We start from the raw sequence: 22,522 nt of genomic DNA on the forward strand, positions 1-22,522 counted from the left end.
GAAGGTACCTGAGAGTTCACTGAAGAATTTTCAATCTTTTGTATGTCTGAAACTTTTTGAAGTAAAAGATCATAGGGGAACCTTCCCACACTCAAAAAAAAAAAAAAAATGGCCATCATCAAAAAATCTACAAACAATAAATGCTGGAGAGGGTATGGAGAGAAGGGAACCCTCCTTCACTGTTGGTGGGAATGTAAATTGGTACAGCCACTATGGAGAACAGTATGGAGGTTCCTTAAAAAACTAAAGATAGAACTACTATATGATCCAGCAATCCCACTCCTCGGCATATGTCTGGAGAAAAACATGGTCCAAAAGGATCCATGCCCCCCACTGTTCACTGCAGCACTTTTTACAATAGCCAAGACATGGAAGCAATCTACATGTCCATCAACAGAGGAATGGATAAAGAAGATGTGGTACATATATACAACGGAATATTACCCAGCCACTAAGAAGAACGAAATAATGCCATTTGCAGCAACATGGATGGACCCAGAGATTGTCATACTGAGTGAAGTAAGTTAGACAGAGAAAGACAAATATCATACAATACCACTTATATGTGGAATCTAAAATAAAAAATGATACAAATGAACTTATTTACAAAAGAGAAACAGATTCACAGACTTAGAGAACTGAACTTATGGTTACCAGGGAGAAGGGTCCGGGAGGAATAGGGAGTTTGGGATTGACATGTACACACTGCTATATTTAAAATGGATAATCAACAAGGACCCACTATATAGCACAGGGAACTCTGCTCAATGTTATGTGACAACCTAAATGGGAAAAGAATTTGAAAAAGAATAGATACATGTATATGTATAACTGAATCACTTTGATGTACACCTGAAACTAAGACAACATTGTTAATCAACTATACTCCAATAAAAAATTAAATGTTAAAAAGAAAAACAAAACCCTCCTGGCCCAGATGGCTTCACCAGTGAACTTTGCTAAACATTTCAGGAAAAAAATAACATAATCTTGCACAAACTCCTCCAGGAGACTGAAAAAGAGGGAATACTCCTTCAAGTAGGCTTTGAAGTCAGTGGTCCTAATACAGGAACAATTCACATAACAAAACCTAAGACAGCAGCTCCTCACTTCTGTCCCACGTGGTCTGGGGCACCTGAGCTAAAACTCAATAGGGGGTGTCCCCTGGGTACGTCGTGCAGACCCCACCCACTTTGCCAGCTTGGGCTCTGGTGGAAGACAGGTTGAGGCGGGCTCACCAGGATGAGGCCACACCTGCAAGCTGCTGGCCAGTCCCACCTAGACACTGCCCAACACTGGGCTAAGGCCTGCTGCTCAGAGGTTCTGCTGAGATCTGGAGTCACAGCTTCATTCCCATTCTGTGTCTTCGACTCTGGGCAAGCCCAGGCCCCCCCCGCCCCCCACCGTGCCCCACTTACAGCCCGTGCCTCGCCAGAGGCCGGGGGCCAGCCTGCCATGGCCTCCATGTCGTGCAACTTCTGTGTCTGCTTCAACTGGTTGAGTGACGGCTTCAGCTGCGTGGGCCCAACCGTCTTGCTTGTCCACTCATCCACCAACTTGTGCAGGTCGTCCGTGAAGGTGCCTTTCTTGTTGTTGCTGTTGTTCACCTGCGCCTGGATGTGCAGGGCAGGTTGGGGGCCCGGCTCAGGGCCCGGGACCAGGCTGCTGGTGGAGGACCCTAGAGAGCACACACAGGCCAGGGTTGGTGACACCACACGCCAGCACCACTGGCTGGCTGCAGTCATTCATACAGTGGTCTCGCTTAAGCCAGGCAACACCTTGCTTCAGGAGATGGTCTGCATTGGGGGGGTCCATGCAGTTTTAGACACAGTGGAGCGACCTCAGGGGACTGGGCATTGCCAGGCAGCCATCACCCATCTCATCAGCCAGGGGACAGGACCCCAGCTGCTGGCAGCCTCACTCAGCATCCTCTGTGCCCACACTGCCCAGGACCACCAGACCCCCGTGTGAGAGTGTTTAGAAAACTCCTGGTGCAGCTGGACACAGACTGGGGGCAAATTCCTCACGCTTCTGCGCTCTCAGCTCTAATATGAGGATTCAGAGGGGATTCAACAATACTTTAGGCAGAATGCTTAGCAGCTGCTGCTATCCTTCCAGCAAAGGGAAAATGCTTGCAATAGGCTGGATTGCTGATGTTTCCGTGAATGATAATGACTTGGTGATTTGGAATTTAAGACACAGAAATCACGCCTCTCCTCACCAGAGTGTGTAATAATAATAAAGGATACAAATACCCAGAGCCTTCCGACATGGGTCTACAAGCTTGGTGCCAACTGAGGGGCTGATGCCTATCGCAGGAGGAACTGGGAGGCCCGGCTGCCCGGGAAGGCCTGGGGCTGTGGCTTAGGTGGAGCTGGACAAAGGTGAGCGCACTTGGCCACTTCAGTCAAAGATCTTTCTTTAATGACCAAAACAGGACTTTTAAATTTTTTTGAATTGTGTCCCTTTCCTTCCCCAGCACGTAATTTCTTATTGGCAATTTTGGATAAACCAATTTTTTAAATTTCTGCATTAAATAAATAACCTAATGACCATCTCTTCAAACAAGCCATTGCAATATGTAGTTTACTTTAGAGGCTAGCAATGAAACAGCACAGACACAAACAGTTAAACATTAGTGATGAGATTTTACACACGCTGCTATTTCTACATGAACATTTCAGCCAGAAAAGAAAAACAGATAAATTAAAAAAAAAAAAAAAAAAAAAAAGGCATGAGATGAGAGCAGTGGGCGGCCCAGGTAAACTGATACCCATTTTGTCCTGGCATCTCTCCTCTGTGAGGGGCACTCATCTTTAGCACTTCAAGGAAATACTCATTCCTACGGTTTTGGAAAAGGAGCCAATTAATGATTGGTAATATGTGGACGTTCCGGAGAAGGACAGCCTGTTAGATGTGAACTGGCAAGAATGCACAAACTCTAGGAGCCATGGAGACTCAAAAGGGCACCCGAGGGCGGCTATCTCGCCAGGCGGAGGCCAAGCAGCACCCGTGAAGGGTGGGCGCAGAGCAGGCCCATGCCCGGCCACCCGCTGGGCCCTCGGCTCCCGGTCTAGTCGCGGAAACCCTGATGCACACTAGCGACAATAAAGCCCATGCGATGGAAGTGGACAAGGGGTAAAAAACCCGATAATTACGACTGCTGTGCTCTTTGCCTAGACAGAGACGCTTCAAGGCAGACCCTGCAAGGGAAGAAGAAATGACACAAGACCACAGGGTTAGGCAGGACAGCACACATGGGGGACAAGCCACCACACTCTAAGCAAAAGTCATCAGTGTGTGAGGAGGAGCAAAGGCCAGCAGTTCAGAGAGAAGGGACCAGCCTCCTGGGCTAACTGGGCGGCCCCCAAGTCAGTGTGGAGGTTCACACGAGCTTCGCCGAGGGGCGGAGGTGCAGGGCCAAGCCCCAAGCTTCAGGTAGAAGTGTGTGTGTCTCTAGAAGCATATTCAAAAAACAAAAGAGAGAGAGAGAGAAAGGAGAAAAAAAAAAAAAGCAAAGCACACTGCTTGGCTTTCAAATGTAAGGTTTCTGGGAGCCCCGCTGGTTGAGGCAGGAAACCCACTAAGAGTCAGCCAGGAGAGCTCTCAATGGAGCAGAGCCTAGCTCTGCCCAGAGGGAGGCCCATGGGCAGTTTTCCAAGTGCAAAAAGATACATTGTTTTGCAGGTTTGAGGCCAATCCCAGATCCTGGACAGCTGCCCAGAACAGGCCAGTGGCAAGTGTGGTGGGGAAATCTGAGGGACCCTATCTAGAGAGGTGGGAGGCAGGGCCGACCCTGATTCTCTGTACCGCTGCTGCCTCATCTGGTATTCCAGGTCCACTGGGGCAGGGCGAGGCCTCCTTATTGCACCATGACTAAATGCTACCAGGCCCTGTGCTCCCCAGAGGCTGTCTGTGCTAAGACAGATGGGCAGTGACTTTAGTGTCTGGCACTGACAGTCAGTGCCCACCTGGAGGGCAGATGAGCTGCCCGGGAGGGGCTGCCACACCTGGCTTACCCAGTGGCATCCCAGGGAGCCAAGCAGGCAAACGTGGGATGGGCAAGGACGGCTCAGGTGTCCCCAAGGTCACTCAGCAAGGCCACACTAGCACGGAGGGTGTCTGTGCTCCAGCCCACGGCCCCCTCGCCTGGAGCACAATTCCCTGCACACCCCATACGCCCTGGAGGGTGCCCACCACACAGCCATTCCCAGCACTCTCGCTGTGGAAGGCAAGATGCTGCCTCCTGCATTTGGGGAGGGAGACAAAGGCTCCTTGGGGAAGAGCTGTGCCCACTGGGCTCAGAAACCTAGCTCAAATTGAGTTGCACTTATTTTTGTTCATTCTGTTGTGTTCTATGAGGCTGACTTGATAAAAAGGGAGGTGATATTCTGTTGGGGTCTCTAATGTGCTAATAAACCCAAAAAGGCCAGCAATCCAGACTGACTGATTCTCAGTGGGAACTTTGAAGGGTTTTTGCCGGTCTGTGTCCTGTGATGGACCCCAACTGAGAGCACAAGGCCCTCTGGGGTCTCTGAGGCACGAAGGGAGGAGGGTCCTGGGCTCTGTGAGCATGCAGGGCACCAGATGAGTGCACGTTTCCTAGTCAGACTCCTGTGGTTGTAGCGTCCTCTGGGCCATAGCAGTCCCCTAGAGATGACCCTGGGACATGGGACTAATCACTCTGCCAGGTCCCTGCAGCCTCACAGTAGCAGGTTCGTTCAAAAGGCTTCTCTGTGCCTGCCTGGCACCTCCTAGTGCGGCTAGAGCTCTGCATTCAGAGCTGCCTCCCGTCACCCTCACAGGAAAGAGAACACGCCAGCCAGCCCCAGAAGCTGCCTGGTCAGGAGTGCTAGACAGAGCCTGGGCCTGTGATCAGGGCCCCAGACCGACCTTCCCGGGAACCCAGGGTCAAAGCCATCGGCCACCAGGACACGATGCTCAGAGCCAGAGAGTGATACCAGCCCACTGAGACCTCCACACCCTCACAGGACACAGCCCGAGGAGATGGAGCACGGAGAGCCCCCAGCCTTCCATGCCCTCGCTGAACACAGGCCCTCAGATGACCAGGATACAGACGGCTCCCAGCCCTTAGGGTGGACCTTTAAACACAAACAAACCGGATTCGGGTCCCTCCACACTGAGGCCACACTGTCCGGCTCAGTGCAGAACCACTGCTGGGCAGGCATCGTGCGGCTAACCAGTCCATACTCACACCAGAGCCCTTGTCCATCCTCAGGGGGCCACTTGAATCTCCTCCCCCGTGTCTGTGCCCTGGCCTGGGCCCTGCCCTCAACACCCACCATGCAGACAGATTCCGATGAACAAGCCTCCACCCAGCCCTGCTCAACCCGTACTGTGCTAGTGTATACATCGAGTTCCTGCCTACAGAGCCAGCAGGCTACAAGGCAGCAACGCAAGGGCACCAGGGCCACACAGGACCCACAGATGGGCCCACATGGGACCCACAAGGGGCCCACTTACGGCCCACAGGAGGCCTACAGGGGACCCACGTGGGCCCACAGGAAGCCCACATCAGGCCCACATGGGGCATAATGGTTTTGACCAGCCCCACCCCTGGTTTCCCATGAAGAGTGAGTCTTCCCCTGTAGGACTTCCGTCCTTAGCCAAGGCTTGGCAAGAGCTGGCTTAGAGGCCCCAGAACGACTCAGAGAAGCTTCCACAAGGGCAGATGCTAGGGACGCAGGGCTTGGCAGCCTCTCCCAGCTGTTGGGAAAACTGTTCTTCCCAGACTGCAAAGGAGCAACACACTGGATGACCTAAAGCCTTGTCATGGTGCAGCACGTGTCTGCAGGAGTCGCCCACAGAGCCACCAGCCACCTGCCCTCACAGCCAGGCCAGGGGTCTCAGGCAGCACCCAGGCCTGTGTGCAGTGAGGCCCCCACACCACTTGCCCCCACATTCACTTTGGCATGGAAACAGAGGCTGCTCCTGGTGTGGACGGTCAGCACTGTCGGGAACGCAGTGCCATCTAAACCCTTGGACCGCTCGAGGGACACCTCAAGTCCCAGAGTATCCAATGCGGGCAGACTGCTTAAGAAGTGGGCCAGGCCCTGTAGCCACTACCACACCTGCTGTTTGTCAGTGTTCAAATACTAACAAAGCTCACAGGAACTGAGGCCAGCAGCCTCAGTGCGGACCAGCCAGGGGCCTCCCCACCTTCCCCATGACAAGAGGGGTACCTCCAACAGTCAGCCTTTCACCCGACAGTGGCATTAGACACTCTGTTCTGGAACCAGAAACAAATGGCATATAGAGCCAAAACATCATTCTGGGCGTCTCTGTATCCAGCTACCTAGTCTCAAGCCAAGACAAGTGCTGAAACCCTTCTGTGCAGCATGAACAGGGAAGCAGGATGTGTCTCGGCTCTGCCCTAGGGTGACTCCACCCTGAGCTTCATTCCCCAGCTGGCACAGGGTCTGCCCTTAGGACAGCTCAACCTGAGTGGTCGTAGGGTGGGGTGGGGCTTTGTGAGGGGGTGTCTCCTCCCTGCCTGAGTCCCCACAGGGAGAGATGAGAACACTCCCAGGTGAGGGAAGGACCTGGGGGCTGCACAGCAGCCCCTGGGGGTCCCAGAGACAAACTTGCTACAGCATGGGCACCTGGCCTGCTGCTGATGGACATGTGCGAAAACCACAAAGCAGACCCCATCGTTCTACATGCACAGAGAAAGTCCTGGAAGGGTACCCGCACCTGCCTCTGTTCAGATGAGGAGGAGCCAGAGGCAGGGAGGATTAATGGGTCTGACAAAAGCTTCTGACCAACAGCACACAACCACTTCTGAACACGACCACGCACCCCCACCCCGCACCAACTCCAAGCTTCCCTGAACCCTCCACTGGCCGCAAGGAGGGTCCTGTGCCCAGAGCCTCACCCCCACATCTGCCCTTCCCTGCGGGCCAGCTCGCCTACTGCTCCGATGGCTGGCCTGTCCCGGCACCCGCCCCGCGGAGGCGTCCAGGCTTTACCCTCCCTCCCCCGGCTCTCCATCCTGTGCGTGGTTGCCTCACCCACCCCAAGTTACCTCCTCACCTCCTGAAGCTGCCTGCAGCTCCACCCCAGTTGCCCCCACCCATCTCCAACCTCTCTCATCTCCTCTGAGCTTCAATGAAGCTGGGACCTTCTTTGTGTACTTCAAAGCTTAACACAGGTTTTATTTTCCTAGAGACTTGTCTCCTGTTCAGTTCAAGGCAGCAAACTGAAAACCCTCTTTTGGCTTTAGCTGGCTAGCTGCCCCCACACCCCCAAAGCCATGGCCCTCAGCACCCAAGCTCAAGCTCCCTCCAGCCCTCGCAGCCAACCCAGATCCCACCGAGTGGGCACACTTCAGGGTCTTCCAACTGCTCTGCATGCCCTCCTCTCTACAATCTTTGCCCGAAGTCCCCCTGCCTCTCAGCCCTCAGGGGCTGCAACCAGCTTTGAATTTCCCTCCAGTCTCTCACAGGCATGTACTCAGTCTCCTCTCGGACCACAACGCTCCTTGGTCACCCAGAAACCAGCAGACTGAAGACCCCTAGAGTGCTTGGCAAATGCCAGAGCACGTGGGACAGGAGGGGGTGTCCTGGGGCATCCCACCCCATTAGAGCAGCAGGAGCTCAGGCTGAGCCTGCACATGCCCCCAGTTGGAGGCCTGTGGGTGAGAGGGCCCAGGGCAGGAACCCACAGCACAGTCTCGGACCAGCAACCTCAGACCACGTGGGGGCCAAGCTGTGGCCCGAAGACTAGGAACTCAGCCAAGGTGTGCCTAAAACGGCCAGGGTGTGAAAACAAGCAGTACCATCAGATTCACAGCATCAGAGGAAATAAGGCCTTACAGGCCAGCAGGTACCACTACCTAAAATCAACCTGCCTAGGCCTGGTCCCTGTCTCCACCAAGCCGTGCCTCACACATTCCTTTCCTCCTGGCCACAGAGACAGAAGTAAAACATAAACCCTTTGTCCCTACTGTGCCTCAAAAAAAATTTTTTTTTTATCCTGGAACAATAATTAACGATGCAAATGAAAACCCTTAGAAAAAAAAAGAACCACGTGGGTAGAAAGGTAGCATGGCAATGACCTCAGGGGCGAACATGGTGCTGACCACTCGCACACTTTTATTCTAAGTGCCCTGCTCTACTCTGCTTCCCATGCCTGGCCAGCCACCCTCCCGGCAGTGATACACATACTTGTCTGACCGTGAGACACCTGGAGACCCAGGTGCCCTCACCACAGCTTCTCAGGCAAGAGCCAGGCACACACGGGCAGAAGAGGACCAGTGAGTGATGCCGTGAGGTAAGCAGGGAGCCAGGATGCATGCAGGCCTCCCAGCCCCCCACCCAACTTAGCAACTAACCAGTAGCCCCATGACGCTCGAGCTGAAATAGGGCCCCTGTTAGTGGACAAGAAGCACTGGGCAGTCCCTGAGCATTCCTATGTGGTCCTATGCCTCCAACCTGTCCCTCCCACAGGAGGGTGCCAAAGTCCCTCTGATGGGGATGGACACTGAACTCTGATGGACGGCTGCCATGGACGTGGCCTCAGATCACAACAAGCACAATGTATCTTTATTGTACCAGCAAAAGTCACATGCCCTAAACCAGCATGTACAATCCAACTGGTTAAAAGCTTAACTTTTCTGTTGAAAAACAAAAACCTGAAAACCTCACAGCTTTTGAATCATTTGCCAATTGATCTGAGGAATGAAAACGATTTTGGACAGCCTGAGCAGATGTGCCATTCCTGGACATGGAGTCCTTGGGTACTAGGAGGGTGTTCCAGGGAGGGTGTTCCAGGGAGTCTGACTGGGACTTGAGTTTTGGTTTAGCAGAGCTTTGAGGAACTGAATAATTGACTTCATCTCTGAGGTCGGTGAGATGAGAAGGAAATACACCAAGTAAAGTGCTCCAGCTAGAGACAAGACCAGGAGGGGCCGGGCCCAGAAAGGGAGGCACAGCAGGAGGCTGGGAATCACATCTCTCAGGGTTAGAGATTCCTGACGTGACCAGAATGGAGAGCGGGGCTGGGACATCCTAGCTGGAGCACGTTCTCTCAGCATTTCCACATGCAGGGAGTGGGGCAGTGGGTTAACAGTACTGGATGTTGTGATACGGCCCTTGTACAGAAGTTACACCCTCCAGTGACCTTCTAGAACTGTCTCAGCTTGCTACATGCATGTCTTCAGAGTCCAGACACGTGTGAAACACACCATGCGTCTAGAGAAGGCCGGGGTTGTCTTTTTGTTGTCGCTGGAGCTGGGGACAGCGGACGTGTAAATTTGCCACAATCGCAACAGAAATAAAACTACGTCCAACATAAAAAAAGAAAAAAACACTAAACAAACGAGTGACGAGAGAAATGCAGAGCACCTGGGGGCCTGGTGGCAGAGCGCCCAAGGCCAGGAGTGGGTGAGCCACTGCACATGCTTTTGGTGTCCGGGCATGAGGCAGCCAAGAGCATGCACTGGCGCTTTCTGGGGCCAGAAGGGTGGGCATGGACGGGGTTCCGTTTCTTATATTAAATAGGTGATTTCAATGGGGTGGGGTAGGCGTCCTACAGAATGTATGGAAGGTAATGAAGACAGGGAGGGGCAGGGGAGAAACCAAGGGCCAGGAGGTGATAAAATACAAAAGAACAAATACAGACAGATGGACACAGACACGGGTCCACTGAGGAATCGAGCGCGAGGTTTGCTACTAGACTTATAGGTCACTCTCTCAGACGTTGGGTGGTAAACCGTCCAGCCTGCAAATGAATATAGAGGGAAGAAAACAAAGAGACAGGCATCAAGTACAGTCTCTGGGATTCCTCCTACACACCACAAGCCATATCAGCCTCTTCACTTAGCATCCACGGCTCCACCTAGCCCAGCCCAGAGGACCACAGCCACTGACCATGTAATGCAAAGGAGGCAGTGTTGGAGCGGAAGAGAAGCGGACCCCAGGAGAGCGTGCGGGGCAGGGTGGGGGGTGGGCACCGGCAGCGGTCACCACGACTTCTCTGGACAGAGATGGTGGGGGGTGGAGCACCTCATCGCGTAGCTGCTACGTCCACGGCAGCGGTGACGAGCATTTCCTCCTCAAGGCCAATCTCCCAGCTCGAGAGCTGTGCCCTCGTCCCCCCAGCTGGCCCTCCTGACGGAAGGACCCATGTTTAGTGGGGAACGGGGTGGGACGGGGTGGGCTAGTGCCTGGGAACCGGCGCAGAGCACGCAGCAGACGCCACATCTGACCTCTCACTGGTCCTGGCGCCTTCCCCAGGCCGGCTCTTGCAAAGCGCACCTCCCTCTGAGCTGCTTACAGCAAGACTCGACGATGGGAAGGCCATCCACTTTTTTCATTCAAAAGCTACGTCTATTATTTTTTTCCTTAAGAAGCTGTCGGCAGCCTTGGCCGCAGCTCACGTCCCCTCTATGCCACACGGGCCCTATGAGGCTAGCACATGCTCGGAGACGGGCGAGCTGGGAATCACCTGGGCCATGCGCTCCGCCTCCATCACTGGCCAAGCCGGAGCAGATGTCTGCAGTCAGGGAGGCCCGCACGGAGCAAGGCTGCTGGGTCTGAACTGCCTTCCCACATGGGTCTGAAGCTGCTGCGGGCCCTGCCCCAGCTTGGGCAGGGTCCTTAGCAGGAGGGGCTCTGCTGCAGTCTGACAAGTGACCTGGGTTGGGGGGAGAAGGGGTGACAGGCACGATGAGGCACCACAGGACAGACCAGCCAGCTCAGGCCATGTCTATCCTCCCTGCTCTTTGCTGGGTGACCTTGGGGAAGCTGAGTCCCTGCAGGCAACGGGGGCATGGCTGGGTCGCCCATGTGGGGGTGTCAGGAAGATCAAAGAAAACGACCACTCTCTCTACTAATCACCAACACTGTGCCAGCCTGTGTGGTGCCAGTGCAGTGAAAAGGCCACAGCACACCTGGAGATGCACACCTAGGCTCAAAGGGGACCTGTGGATTTCCTCACTCTCATAAGTCTCATGTTAGCTTTAGGAATTGGCATGGAGTTCATGTAGTTTTGTGTAATCCTTGGATGTGTGTGCCCTGCAGGTTATCTGTAACATGGAGAGGGAGGGCTTAAGGTTAACTCACTGCTGGCTTCCTACCTGGCGCATTTGGGGATTTCAGCTCACTGGGTCCCCACCCCAGAGTGTGGGGGCTTGGGGTCAGGGTACACTCGGTTAAGGGCTAGGGGTGGGGGAGCCTTACCATCCTCTCCCCCCCCACCAAGGCAGCTGTTCGACCCCCTCTGTCAGGGGGTGACATATGCCCGAGAAACGGGGTCAGAGGAAGCAGCCTCCATCCCAGGCAGCATTCTGCAAGGAGGAGCACACGGCAACCACAGGTGGCTGAGGACTCCACGAACGCCTGCCCCTCAGTCCTTCCTTCCTGGCAGGAGGGGCAGAGGCCCGAACTCTCCCAGGCCTGAAACGGCTTCCCTGCTCCAGTGGAAGGAGATTCAAGAAGCGCTTTTTCAGGACCTCGTGCCTGCCTCCCGCCTGCCCGGCTCCCACGCATGAGGGCGGCCAGGAGGGCCCTGGGCCAACCTGTGCTGGAGGCCACGACCTTGAGCTGCTGCACCAGGGGGTTTAGCAACTTCCCCGCCTTCAGCTTGCTCTTGCTGGACTTTCTCCGGCGGCCGACTGGAGGTGCCGTGTGGAAGAGACCCAGGTTGGGGGGCAGCGGCTTGCCTAGGCGGCGGTACAGGGCCTCGATCTCCTGCTTCTGCTGACTCTGTAGCTCCGAGATCTCCTTCAGATGCCTGCAGGAGGGAAGGGAAGAGGGAAGCCAGGTGGGCATTCTGCTTGATTCCAACACGAGGCCCCTGCAGGAGAGCCCGGGGCTGGCAGGACAGGTGTGAGGAGTGCGGCAGGGAGCCCACAGGATAGCCTGGGCAGATGGGCCACGTACAGGGGACACAGGGGGCATTTAAACATCACTTTCTGTTTACATCTAAGCCAAGTGGGAGTATCACTGGGGGCCTCTGGCATCAACACACCCAGCAATAGAGAACTGCATGAAGCCCAGCCTAAGGAGATTCAAGTTTTCTGATATCCAGACTTGTAACATTGCTGTGTTTTTTAGTGGTAGGGGGAGCGGTATGAACAACTTCACACATTTATGCTTACAACACAAACCCTAATCATGAACATGGGTGAAGCAACAAATAATCAGTGCTCAGAACTGGAGGACTGCCTCAGCTTATCAGGCGAATAAGTGTTACTTCCTCCATGTGAGGGAACAGGGCCCAAGGGGCCTCTCAGAGGAGAGGAAGGCTGCACAAGCAAGTCTACAGAAAACATGTTATTATCCAGGGACCCAGGGCTCCAGCCCTGGCCAGTGGAGCTTCCAGCTCAGGTTGACCCCACAAGCAACATCATCCCTGGGAATAGAGTCGAGATGACAGGTCATGTGGGTAGGAAGCTGCCATGACGACTCGGGTAGAATCACTGGTTGTGGGCAAGGGCAGTTTCTAGAACAGTCCAGGAAAGGGCCGGGTGGTCCCTGCTGGCCTTCCTCAGGGAGCATGCAGCTAGGACCAGTGTTGGGGCAGGGGAAGGGGAGAGCGGGGCTGAGGTGAGGGCGGGGCTGGGGCTCTCCGTGCAGAGCCAATAGTGGGAGAGAGGCACGGGCTCCTCCTGCCCACGTCTCCCATCTCTGGGCCCACTCCAAGAGCCCATGGCCACTCCTTCCCAAGGACTCCAGCCTCTCCCCACCTTAGTAACTGTACAGTGGGGCGCTCTTGCCCTGAAGGAGACTTCACGGTGTAGCTGTACCTCAGTGACCCTGACCACAGCAGGGGCAGGTAGAACTTGCAGCGGGAGAGAGCGAGTGTGAGCAAGGCCTGTGTGTGAGGCCAAAGGATGAGGGGAGGTGTGGCCCTCAGAGACCAGGGACCAGGTCTGACAGCAGGGACATCACCTGTACCCTGTCACCCGGCCCAGACAGCTCAAAGTGCACATGGCAGGACCTGGACTTCAGCTGCCGGACACTTCCCTGACACCATGGCCCGGACCCGACCTGGTCCGCAGGACCTACTTCTCTCGAAGACTCTGCAACTCCTTCCTGATATCAGCATCCTCGATCTCTGAGTCATTGTCACTGCTGATGTAGGAGGACTGGGAGTGGAAGGAGGTCACGCTGATGGTGGGCACCTTCACGCCCATCCTGCTGGGTGTCTCCAGGCCTGGGGAGCCAGCCCGAGAGGACCTGTGCAGGAAGGCAGTGGCCTTCTTCACAAAGTCACTGGCCACACCACCACCGCTGCCAGGCAGGGAGGTGTGCTTCTGCATGGAGGGCCTCCTTCGAGGGCACTCGTCCCCAGAGTCACTGGACATGGGCTCGCCCATGCCGACCTCGATGGAGGAGGCTGTCTGTGCCCGCCGCACAGCCAGCTTCATGTCTGGGCTGTGGGGGGCCTCGTCCAGGTACACGTCAGGTGGGGCTGAGTACCGCAGGCTACTGGGGGAGGCCAGAGTCCACTCATCCTGGGTGCTGACCACTGAGAACCGGCCCACAGTTTTGGCTGGCGAGCTGCCATCCTGCTGCCCTGGCCACTTCTGAGGGGATCCCGAGATCAGAGTGCTGTGTGTCTGGGGGTGGCTCTCCAGGCCACGCTGAGTCAATGTCCCCGGGCAGCTCTGCGTGGACTCGGCCAAGGTTTCCCCAGGGACCCTGCTGGTCCAATCTGTGGGCTCCAGACGTGCAGGGATGGCAGAAGCAGGGGCATCCTTGGGAAACAGTGGAAAGGAAAAGATTCCACACAAACACCATCAAAGAGCAAGCCCGCCAACCCACGGAGCGTCTCACTGGAGAAAACTCCTTACCTGGGGGACACTGGGTACTACGGGCGAATCTGAGGCCACCTGTCCTCCTTCACAGCCCAGCATGCTGCTCAAAGATGATTCTGCTGTAGGAACATCAAAATCATTACTCAGGCTGGTACAGAGAACAAGGGCAGGAATGGCCCCAAAGCAGCCAGTCAGAAGAGAAAGGGAGTGGCACTGAGAAGGTGTGTGTGCAGCTAGGAAAACGAAAACTACTGACATCCTAACCCTGTCACTTCACAGGAGACTCCCTAGAACCCAGAAAAGCAGGGAGACATCAGCCCAACACCACTCAGGTCCCTGAAGACCCCTGCTCCAGACCCTCAGGCACAGCCAGGCCCTCTACATACCTGATGACTATCACCTGTCTCACCTGTCCTCTCTAGACCCCTGATGATGTCACCCTGTCTCACCTGATATTTCTATCACCTGATGGCATCACCTTCTCTCTCCCTGACATGTTCCGATGATAAAAGGGTCTTATGAGGTCCTGGAAAATCAGATCAATAAGGCTAATTCCTAACCCTGCTGCTCCAATGTCTAGGGAAGGTCCCCGTCATCTGAGGCTGTCTCAGTTCCCCATCTACAGGTGATATTTCTGATCAGCCTTCCCAGGTTGCTGTGAAGAGTAAACAACAGAAGCAGAAGGACCTCATGTGTGGGAGTCTGGCCTGAGCTGAGACCTGCACACAGCAAGAGAAAGCTGAGACTGTGCGTTAATCCGAGCTGGACTGACATGCTGTGGGGGGTTGGGGGTGGTGACAGGGGCTGACAGAGCCTCCAGCCAGGCTGGGGGGCTGCCCCCCTCACAGATTCCTGGGAAGACCTAGACCCGTCTGTCATGCAACCCCAACCCTAGGCAACACATGACACTCCTCCCCACGTGCCTGTGGCGGGGATCCTCCAACCTTGCTTTGCACACTTCCAGGGACAGGAGGCTCATTACCAACAGCTCTGACTGCCAGAAAAGTTCACCTCTTCCAAACTAGAATCTGTCTCCTTAGAACTCTCCTATGAGTTTTGTACTCTGGAAGCTTCCAGCACTTGAAGCCACTGATGCTGCAGAAGGAGGCCCATGGTACACATCTCACGGACAGAAGTCAGGAGATGGAGCAGGCACTCAGGTACAACCTCTCGCCTTCTCCCTCCCCCAGCACACTCCTGCTTCACCCCATGACCCTCATCTTCCCCAGGTAAACATCATATGCTACAGCTTCTGACCCCAATTACAGCTGCCTCACCCCTCTCAAGTGTGGCATCTATAAGAGAATGCCCTGTCCAGGGGTCTAGCCAGAATCCAACGGTCCACTCCCCTTGCTCTGTGAACTGGGGGGCTGTGCCTGCCACTGACACACACCCAGGTTTCCGTTACAAGGTCAGCTGGATCCTTATCTTGCTAATCTCCCAAGAAATTCCAGGCCAAGAAGGAACCAACACCTTAGAAGGTCAGACCAACTCCCTTGGGCTGAAACACAGGTGCTCAGATAATGAAATGAGAACTACAGCGAGAGTTCCTGCAGAGATGCATAATACCCAGGAGCCACGGAGGAAATCCTGTTTCAGAACTTCACAGATGGCTCCAGCCTGGCAGCTCCCGTGGACCTGCTGGAACTCCCCAGCCCCAGCCCTGTACTCTGTCCAAAATATAAACAATCATCTTGTAACCTTCTAAAGAAATGGAAGCTAGGGGTGTCCACCAGAACATATTGAGAGCACTGGGGGGCCAGAGAGGCCCTGATAACATCCCAACACGCAGTCCACAGGGCTTTCACCCATTTCCACAGACAGAGGACTTACTCTCCCTGGAGTGTGAATACATGGTTTGTGCTAGAACTCAGTGGGTTTTAACTAAGGCTTTATCATGATGAGCTCCTGCCACATCTGGGTCCCATCCAAGATGCTGTGGGGATGAAGGGTAAAGAGGCAGAATGTTTCAGAGTAAGGAAGGCTGGTAGCGCCTATGGCTTGTTACCTGTCACTGGCAAGGACGTGGCCTGCTCCAACGTGACATCTAACCCAAGGGCTGTTTCTGACTTTTCCAACTGAAGAAAGAAACAAAAAGGAAAGAGCTGTGAGCCTCACTTGCTAACACCTCTGCAGCAAAACTGCAAATCCTCTCCCCCAGTCCAAAGGCTGGGCTCCTCCTCCCTCGGCCACTCGAGCAAAACACGCACGGGTGGGTCAGGCAGGGGTCCCTGAGAACAGGACGGCCTGGGCTGGGGTAAGGCGGCTCTATATGGCCAGGATGCCTACTGGCCTGGGTTAGAGTCAGTCCCCACCCCTGTCCAGACCCCCACCTGGGGACAGTGCCTCTGGGTGAGGTGGTACTCACCGCAGGCTGGGGCAGCAGGGCCAGCTCACCGCCAGAGGCCTCTGTGCGGGGTTCGTCCCCTCTTGGGGGCTCCGGGGTGAAGTCTCGGTCACCTGCCTCCACAGGGGTTCCGGCCAAGGCTGAAGAGGTGGGCACATGCTCCTGGTAGAGCAGAGTCCGCAGCTTCTCATCCAGGCTCTTGATGGTGCTGTCCACGAAGCCCACCCTTGGGGGTGGCCCTTCCCCATCTGACTCCAAGGCTGAGGGCGGCTGAGGGGGGGCGGTAGGTGCCAGCGGGGGGCTGGGAAGTTGGGGAGTGGCCAGGCTGATGGCCCCCACCACAGAGGGGAGTGGAGGAAGGGGCTGGCCCAGGGTGGGCTGAGGGGCCCCGCCAGGGGCACCAGACACAGGGGCCAAAGCCAACAGGGGCTCCCCCCTGGTGCTGGGCTCTCTGGCTGAGCCAGGATCCCCCAGACCCGTGGAGTGGGATGGGGCCTCCAGAGATGGGGCACAAGGCCCTCGGCCTGTGCCAGGGGCCAGTGCAGGAAGCTGGCCATCATGAGTCTCCACCAGTAGCCAGGGGGTCTTATGCTCACTGGCCGGCCCCTGAGGGGTCCCTGGGACCCCTGCCTGCATGGCAGCCCCTGTTGCTGGCTCTGGCTTAGGACTGGCAGCTGGTGGGGCCATGTCTTGGGGCACAGCAGTCACAGGAGGGGATGATGGCACCAAAGGGGATGGTGCACCACCAGGAGGGTCCCTGGGGCCTGCTTGGCTCAAAAGCTGCAGACTAGCCGAGAAGCTGGGTTCTTCCTTCGAAGACAGCTGCTCTTTAGAGAACACTGGATCTAGAAGAAATAGGAAAAATGCCTCTATACTAACCTATTCTGGTCCTATTTACCTGGCACTTCGCTAGCCAAAAAGATGCTTTCTATGAGCTGGCGGTGCCCTACACACCAGTCCTCTCTCCTTTTCTCAGACATGCCAACGTCATGCACGTGCTGGCCTCTGCCTGAAACATCTTGCACAGGTCTTCCCGCAGCCCCACTTCCCACCTCAGGCTATGCACCAGCAGTGTCCCATCCAGCTGCACTAGCACACCCACACCTTCCTTCTGATTTTTCTGTAGCACTAAGCCATCAGGCATAACCCATCACCTGTCTGTCGACTGTCATTCCAGCTCCATAAAAATATGGCTCTGGTCACCCTTGCACTGGTCCATTCCACAAAATTGTAAAATGAAATTATAAAATCTAAGTAGTGAGCTGTACACACTGCCCTGCCCTGGAGTGAGCAGGAACTTCTGATGAACCCGACACCGTGCTTTGGTAAGATCAGAAGCTCAGACCAGAGAGAGGAGATCAAGATGGAGGAATAGAAGGACACCTTCTACTAGTTCACCTCCTTCTATGAACACTTCAAAAATATATCAAATGTGGAGCAATTCTCACTAAAATCAAACCAAAGACTGGCAGGAAGACTCTTATACAACCAAGGCAGTAAAGATCCACATGGAGTTGGGTAAGAAGCGATCAGGTCAGAACTGGCACCCCTAGGAGGGGACACAGAGTAGAGAGGGATTACAAGGGCTTGGAGATCCTCCCTGGGGAGTGAGCCGTTTGAACACATATTGGGCTATAACAATCCTAGAATTCACTTGTGAAGAGTGTGAACACTCTTGCTTACTCCTAGGAACGAGACAGAGGAAGCAGATTGAAACTGCCTGGGACTCTGGTCAACTGTTCCAACACGTGCCCTAGCCCACATTGAACACCCACTCTGGCACCTCTAGCTCCAGCACAGCTTCCCACTAGGTCAAAGGCTGCTGTCATGGAGTAAAGTGTGCATTTGTGGGAGACAGAGCTGGCTCTGACCCAGTCCTGCATCAGAATGGGGTGGAAGCAGCCATTACTGGTGTTCACAGAGGTGGCAAATCAGTCTAGACTGGAGCTCTGACTGGTGTGCAGGGACAGCACCAGCACACACACTGGCCTACATCAGGCACCACTCAGACACTCTTGCTCCAGCATGGATCTCCACTGGTGCAAAGGTGCCATTGTCGGGAGGGTGAAGAGCACACACTTAGAGGGAAAGGAGGTAGCTCAGACCCCACCCTCAGGGATTCGGCTCCAGACCTCGGGACCAGACACCGCTCCTAAAAGGGCAGTGATGACTACTGAGCTTAGAAGCAGCCCCAGATCATATCTGGCTCTGCCTCCACCCTCTCCATCTCCATGCCCACCTACCACCAAGGTGATACCAGTCAGCACACTCTGGGGGAAGACATGACCAATGCTCACTTCAGATCCAGCTCTCCCGCCAAAGCCACTGGGCAGACAGACTGCATAGAGATGCTCCCACACAAGTACAACCCTCCAAGACCAAGACAGGTAACTGTTTCACCTAATTTCATAGAGACAACGTTAAGCAAAATGCAAATACAGGGGAATCTGTTTGAAATGAAAAAATGATGAAAATAAAGAAACCTGAAAAATCAACTAATGAAACAGAGATAAATAATTTACCAGAAAGAGTTCAAGGCATTAGTAAAAAGAATGCTAAATGAACTAAGGAAAAGAATAGATGACACAGTAAGAATTTTAACAAAGAAGTAGAAAATATAAAAAATAAACAGAGACGAAGAATACAACAACTGAAATGAAAAACACACTAGAAAGATTTAATAGCAGATTAAGTGATACAGAAGAATGCATAAGAGATCTGGAAGAGAGAATAATGGAAATCATCCAATCAGAACAGAAAAAGAATATAAAAAAATGAGAACACTTTAAGGGACCTCTAGGACATCATCAAGCATACTAGCATTTGCATTATAGGGGCTCCAGAAGAAAAGAGAGAGAAAAGTGTCAAAAATGTATTTGATGAAATTATGGCTGAAAACTTCCTAAACCTGCAGAAGGAAACATATCCAGGTACAGTAAGCAGAGAATGCCCCAAACAAGATTAACTGAAAGAGACACACACCAAAATGTACCATAATTAAAATGGTAAAAGTTAAAGACAAAGAGACAATTTAAAGGCAGCAAGAAAAAAACAGAGTCATATACAAAGGAACACCCATAAATTTATCAGCTGATTTTTCTGCAGAAACTTTGCAGGCCAGAAGGGAATGGCATGACATATTTAAAGTGCTGAAAGGGCAAAATCTACAACCTAGGATACTCTACCCAGCAAGATTATCATTCAGAATTAAAAGAGCAACAAAGAACTTCTCAGATAAGGAAAAACTAAAAGAGTTCATCAATACTTAAACCACCTTAAAAGAAGTCTTAAAAGGTCTTCTCCAAGTGGAAAAAAAAAGGCTACAACAAGATGTAAAAATTTATAGGAAAGGAAAAATCCCACGAGTAAAGGCAAATATATAGTAAAGGCTGTGGATCAGCTGCTTACATAAGTTAGTACAAGATTAAAAGACAAAAATTAGAAAGTCAACCATAACTACAATAAACAGCTAAGGGATAAACATGAAGATGTAAATATGACATCAAAAACACAAAATGTGGCGACTTCCCTGGCAGTCCAGTGGTTAACACTCCACACTTCCACTGCAGGGGGCACAGGTTTGATCCCTGGTCCTGGAACTACGATCCTGCATGTTGCTCAGCACAGCCAAAAAAAAAAAAAAACCACAAAATGTGGGGGAGAGGAGTAAAAAAATGTAGATTTTTTTAGAATGTGTTTGAACTTAAATGACTACCAGTTTAAAACAAGTAGATATATAGGTCAACATATATGAACCCCAAGGTAACTACAAATCAAAATCCTACAATAGATACACAAAAAATAGGAAGAAAGTAAGACAAGCGTACCACTAAGGAAAATCATCACACCACAAGGGAAGAAACTAAAAGAAGAAGAAAAGAATATAGAATGACAAAAACAACCAGAAAACAAGTAACAAAATGGCAGTTAAGTACACACCTATATGTAATTACTTTAAATGTCAATGGACTAAATGTTCCAATCAAAATACATAAAGTGGATGACTGGATAAAAAACAAGACCCACCTATGGGCAAGAGACTCTCTTTAGAGTGAAAGACACACAGACTAAAAGTGAGGAGATGGAAAGAGATATTTCATGGAAATGAAAATGATAAGAAAGCTGGTAGTGATACTCATATCTTACAAATTAGATTTTAGAAGAAAGTGTAGAAAAGACAGAGAAGGGCATTATATAATGATATAGTGATCAATACAAGAAGGGAATATAACATTCATTAATATATATGCACCCAATATAGGTGCACCTAAATATGGAAAGCAAATATTAACAGGAGAAATTGACAATAGAATAATATTAGGAGACTATAACACCCTACTTACATCAAGGGACATATCATATAGAAAGAAAATCAATAAGGAAATAGTGGTCTTAAATGACACATTCGACCAGATGGCCTTAATAGATACATACAGGACATTCCATCCAAAAACAGCACAATATACATTCTGTTCAAGTGCATGTGAAACATTCTCCACGACAGATCACAGGCTAGGCCACAAAACAAGTCTTAACAAATTTAGAAAACAGCAATTACATCAAGCATTTTTTCTGACAACAAGAGTATGAAACTAGGATTCAAATACAGGAAGAAAAATGGAAAAAACAAAACATATGGAGATTAAACAATATCCTATTATAAAAACAATGGGTCAACAAAGAAATCAAAGAGGAAATCAGAAAACATCTGGAGAAATGAAAATAAAAACACAACTTTCAAAAATCTATGTGACACTGAAAAGTGGTTCTAAGAGGGGAGTTTATAGCAATATAGGCCTACCTCAAAAAGAAAGAAAAATCTCAAATAAATAACTGAATTTACTGTCCAAAAGAATTAAAGAACAAACAAAGCCAGCAGAAAAAAGAAATAATAAAGATCAGAGAAGAAATGAATAAAACAGAGACCAAAAAACAACATAATAATCAATGAAAACAAGAGCTTGTTTTTTTTTCGTTTTTTTTTTTTTTAAAGACAAACAAAATTGATAAGACTTTATCAAGGCTCATTAAGAAAAAAAGAGAGAGGGCTCAAACAAATAAGAAATAAAGAGGAGAAATTACAACTGATATCACAGAGGTATGAAAAATCATAAGAACAGTTATACAGCAACAAACTGGACAACCTAAAAGTGGATAAAAAATCCTAGAGCCACACAATCTTCTAAGACTTAATCAGAAAGAAATAGACAATCTGAATAGACTGGTCACTAGTAGTGAAATTGAATTCATAATCAAAAAACGCCCAGCAAACGAAGGTCCAGGACAAGATAGATGGCTTCACAGGGAAATTCTATCAAATATATAAAGAAGAGCAAATACCTAGCCTTCTCAAACTATCCCAAAAACTGACGAGGAGAGAACATTCCCAAATTCATTCTACGAGGCCACCATTATCCTGATACCAAACCTAGAAAAATATACTACAAAAGAATTACAGGCCAATAACAAGCATATAAAAAGATGTTCAACATTGCTAACTATTACAGAAATGCAAATCAAAACTACAATGAGGTACCACCTCAAACCAGTCAGAATGGCCATCATTAAAAAGTCTAAAAATAATAAATGCTGGAGAGGATGTAGAGAAAAGAGAACCCTCCTACACTGTTGTTGAGAATGTAAGTTGGTGCAGCCACTATGAAAAACAGTAGGGAGGTTCCTCAAAAAGCTAAAAATAGACTTACCATATGATCCAGCAATCCCACTACAGGGCATATATCCAGACAAAACTATAATTCAAAAAGATACATGCACCCCCTACGTTAACAGCAGCACTATTCACAATAGCTAATACATGGAAACAACCTAAATGTCCATTGACACATAAATGGACAAAGAAGATGTGGTACAAAGAAAAGGAAGAAGTGGTACAGATATACAATGGAATACTACAGCCATAAAAAAAAGAACAAAGTAAGACAGCAGAAGCAAGAACTACAATACTACAGCCTGTGGAACAAAAACCACACTAACAGAAAGACAGACAAGATGAAAAGGCAGAGAGAGCTATGTATCAGATGAAGGAACAAGATAAAACCCCAGAAAAACATCTAAGTGAAGTGGAGATAGGCAACCTTCCAGAAAAACAATTCAGAATAATGATAGTGAAGATGATCCAGGACCTCGAAAAGGAATGGAGGCAAAGATTGAGAAGATGCAAGAAATGTTTAACAAAGATCTAGAAGAATTAAAAAACAAACAGAGATGAACAACACAATAATTGAAATGAAAAATACACTAGAAGGAATCAATAGCAGAATAACTGAGGCAGAAGAACGGATAAGCGACCTGGAAGACAGAATGGTGGAATTCACTGCCACTGAACAGAATAAAGAAAAAAGAATAAAAAGAAATGAAGACAGCCTAAGAGG

The 22,522-nt window shown here is 51.2% G+C and overlaps 1 protein-coding gene across 1 annotated transcript in view; it reads right to left on the reverse strand.

Annotated features, from left to right (window-relative positions):
• The window catches only part of WNK2 (WNK lysine deficient protein kinase 2), a 151,721-nt gene that overhangs the window by 24,018 nt on the left and 105,181 nt on the right, over positions 1 to 22,522 (reverse strand). Inside the window, exons 20-28 of the mRNA XM_024741334.1 lie at positions 16,152 to 16,975; positions 15,792 to 15,861; positions 13,820 to 13,902; positions 13,032 to 13,723; positions 11,540 to 11,754; positions 10,468 to 10,656; positions 9,643 to 9,741; positions 3,159 to 3,203; positions 1,419 to 1,678 (exon numbers count right to left, since the gene is read on the reverse strand). Of these exons, the coding sequence (XP_024597102.1) occupies positions 1,419 to 1,678; positions 3,159 to 3,203; positions 9,643 to 9,741; positions 10,468 to 10,656; positions 11,540 to 11,754; positions 13,032 to 13,723; positions 13,820 to 13,902; positions 15,792 to 15,861; positions 16,152 to 16,975 (2,477 nt within the window). The remainder of the gene's footprint in view (positions 1 to 1,418; positions 1,679 to 3,158; positions 3,204 to 9,642; positions 9,742 to 10,467; positions 10,657 to 11,539; positions 11,755 to 13,031; positions 13,724 to 13,819; positions 13,903 to 15,791; positions 15,862 to 16,151; positions 16,976 to 22,522) is intronic.

Source organism: Neophocaena asiaeorientalis, unplaced genomic scaffold (genome assembly GCF_003031525.2).
Source record: "Neophocaena asiaeorientalis asiaeorientalis breed wild unplaced genomic scaffold, Neophocaena_asiaeorientalis_V1.1 scaffold558, whole genome shotgun sequence".
In the NCBI taxonomy this organism is placed as follows: Eukaryota; Metazoa; Chordata; class Mammalia; order Artiodactyla; family Phocoenidae; genus Neophocaena; species Neophocaena asiaeorientalis.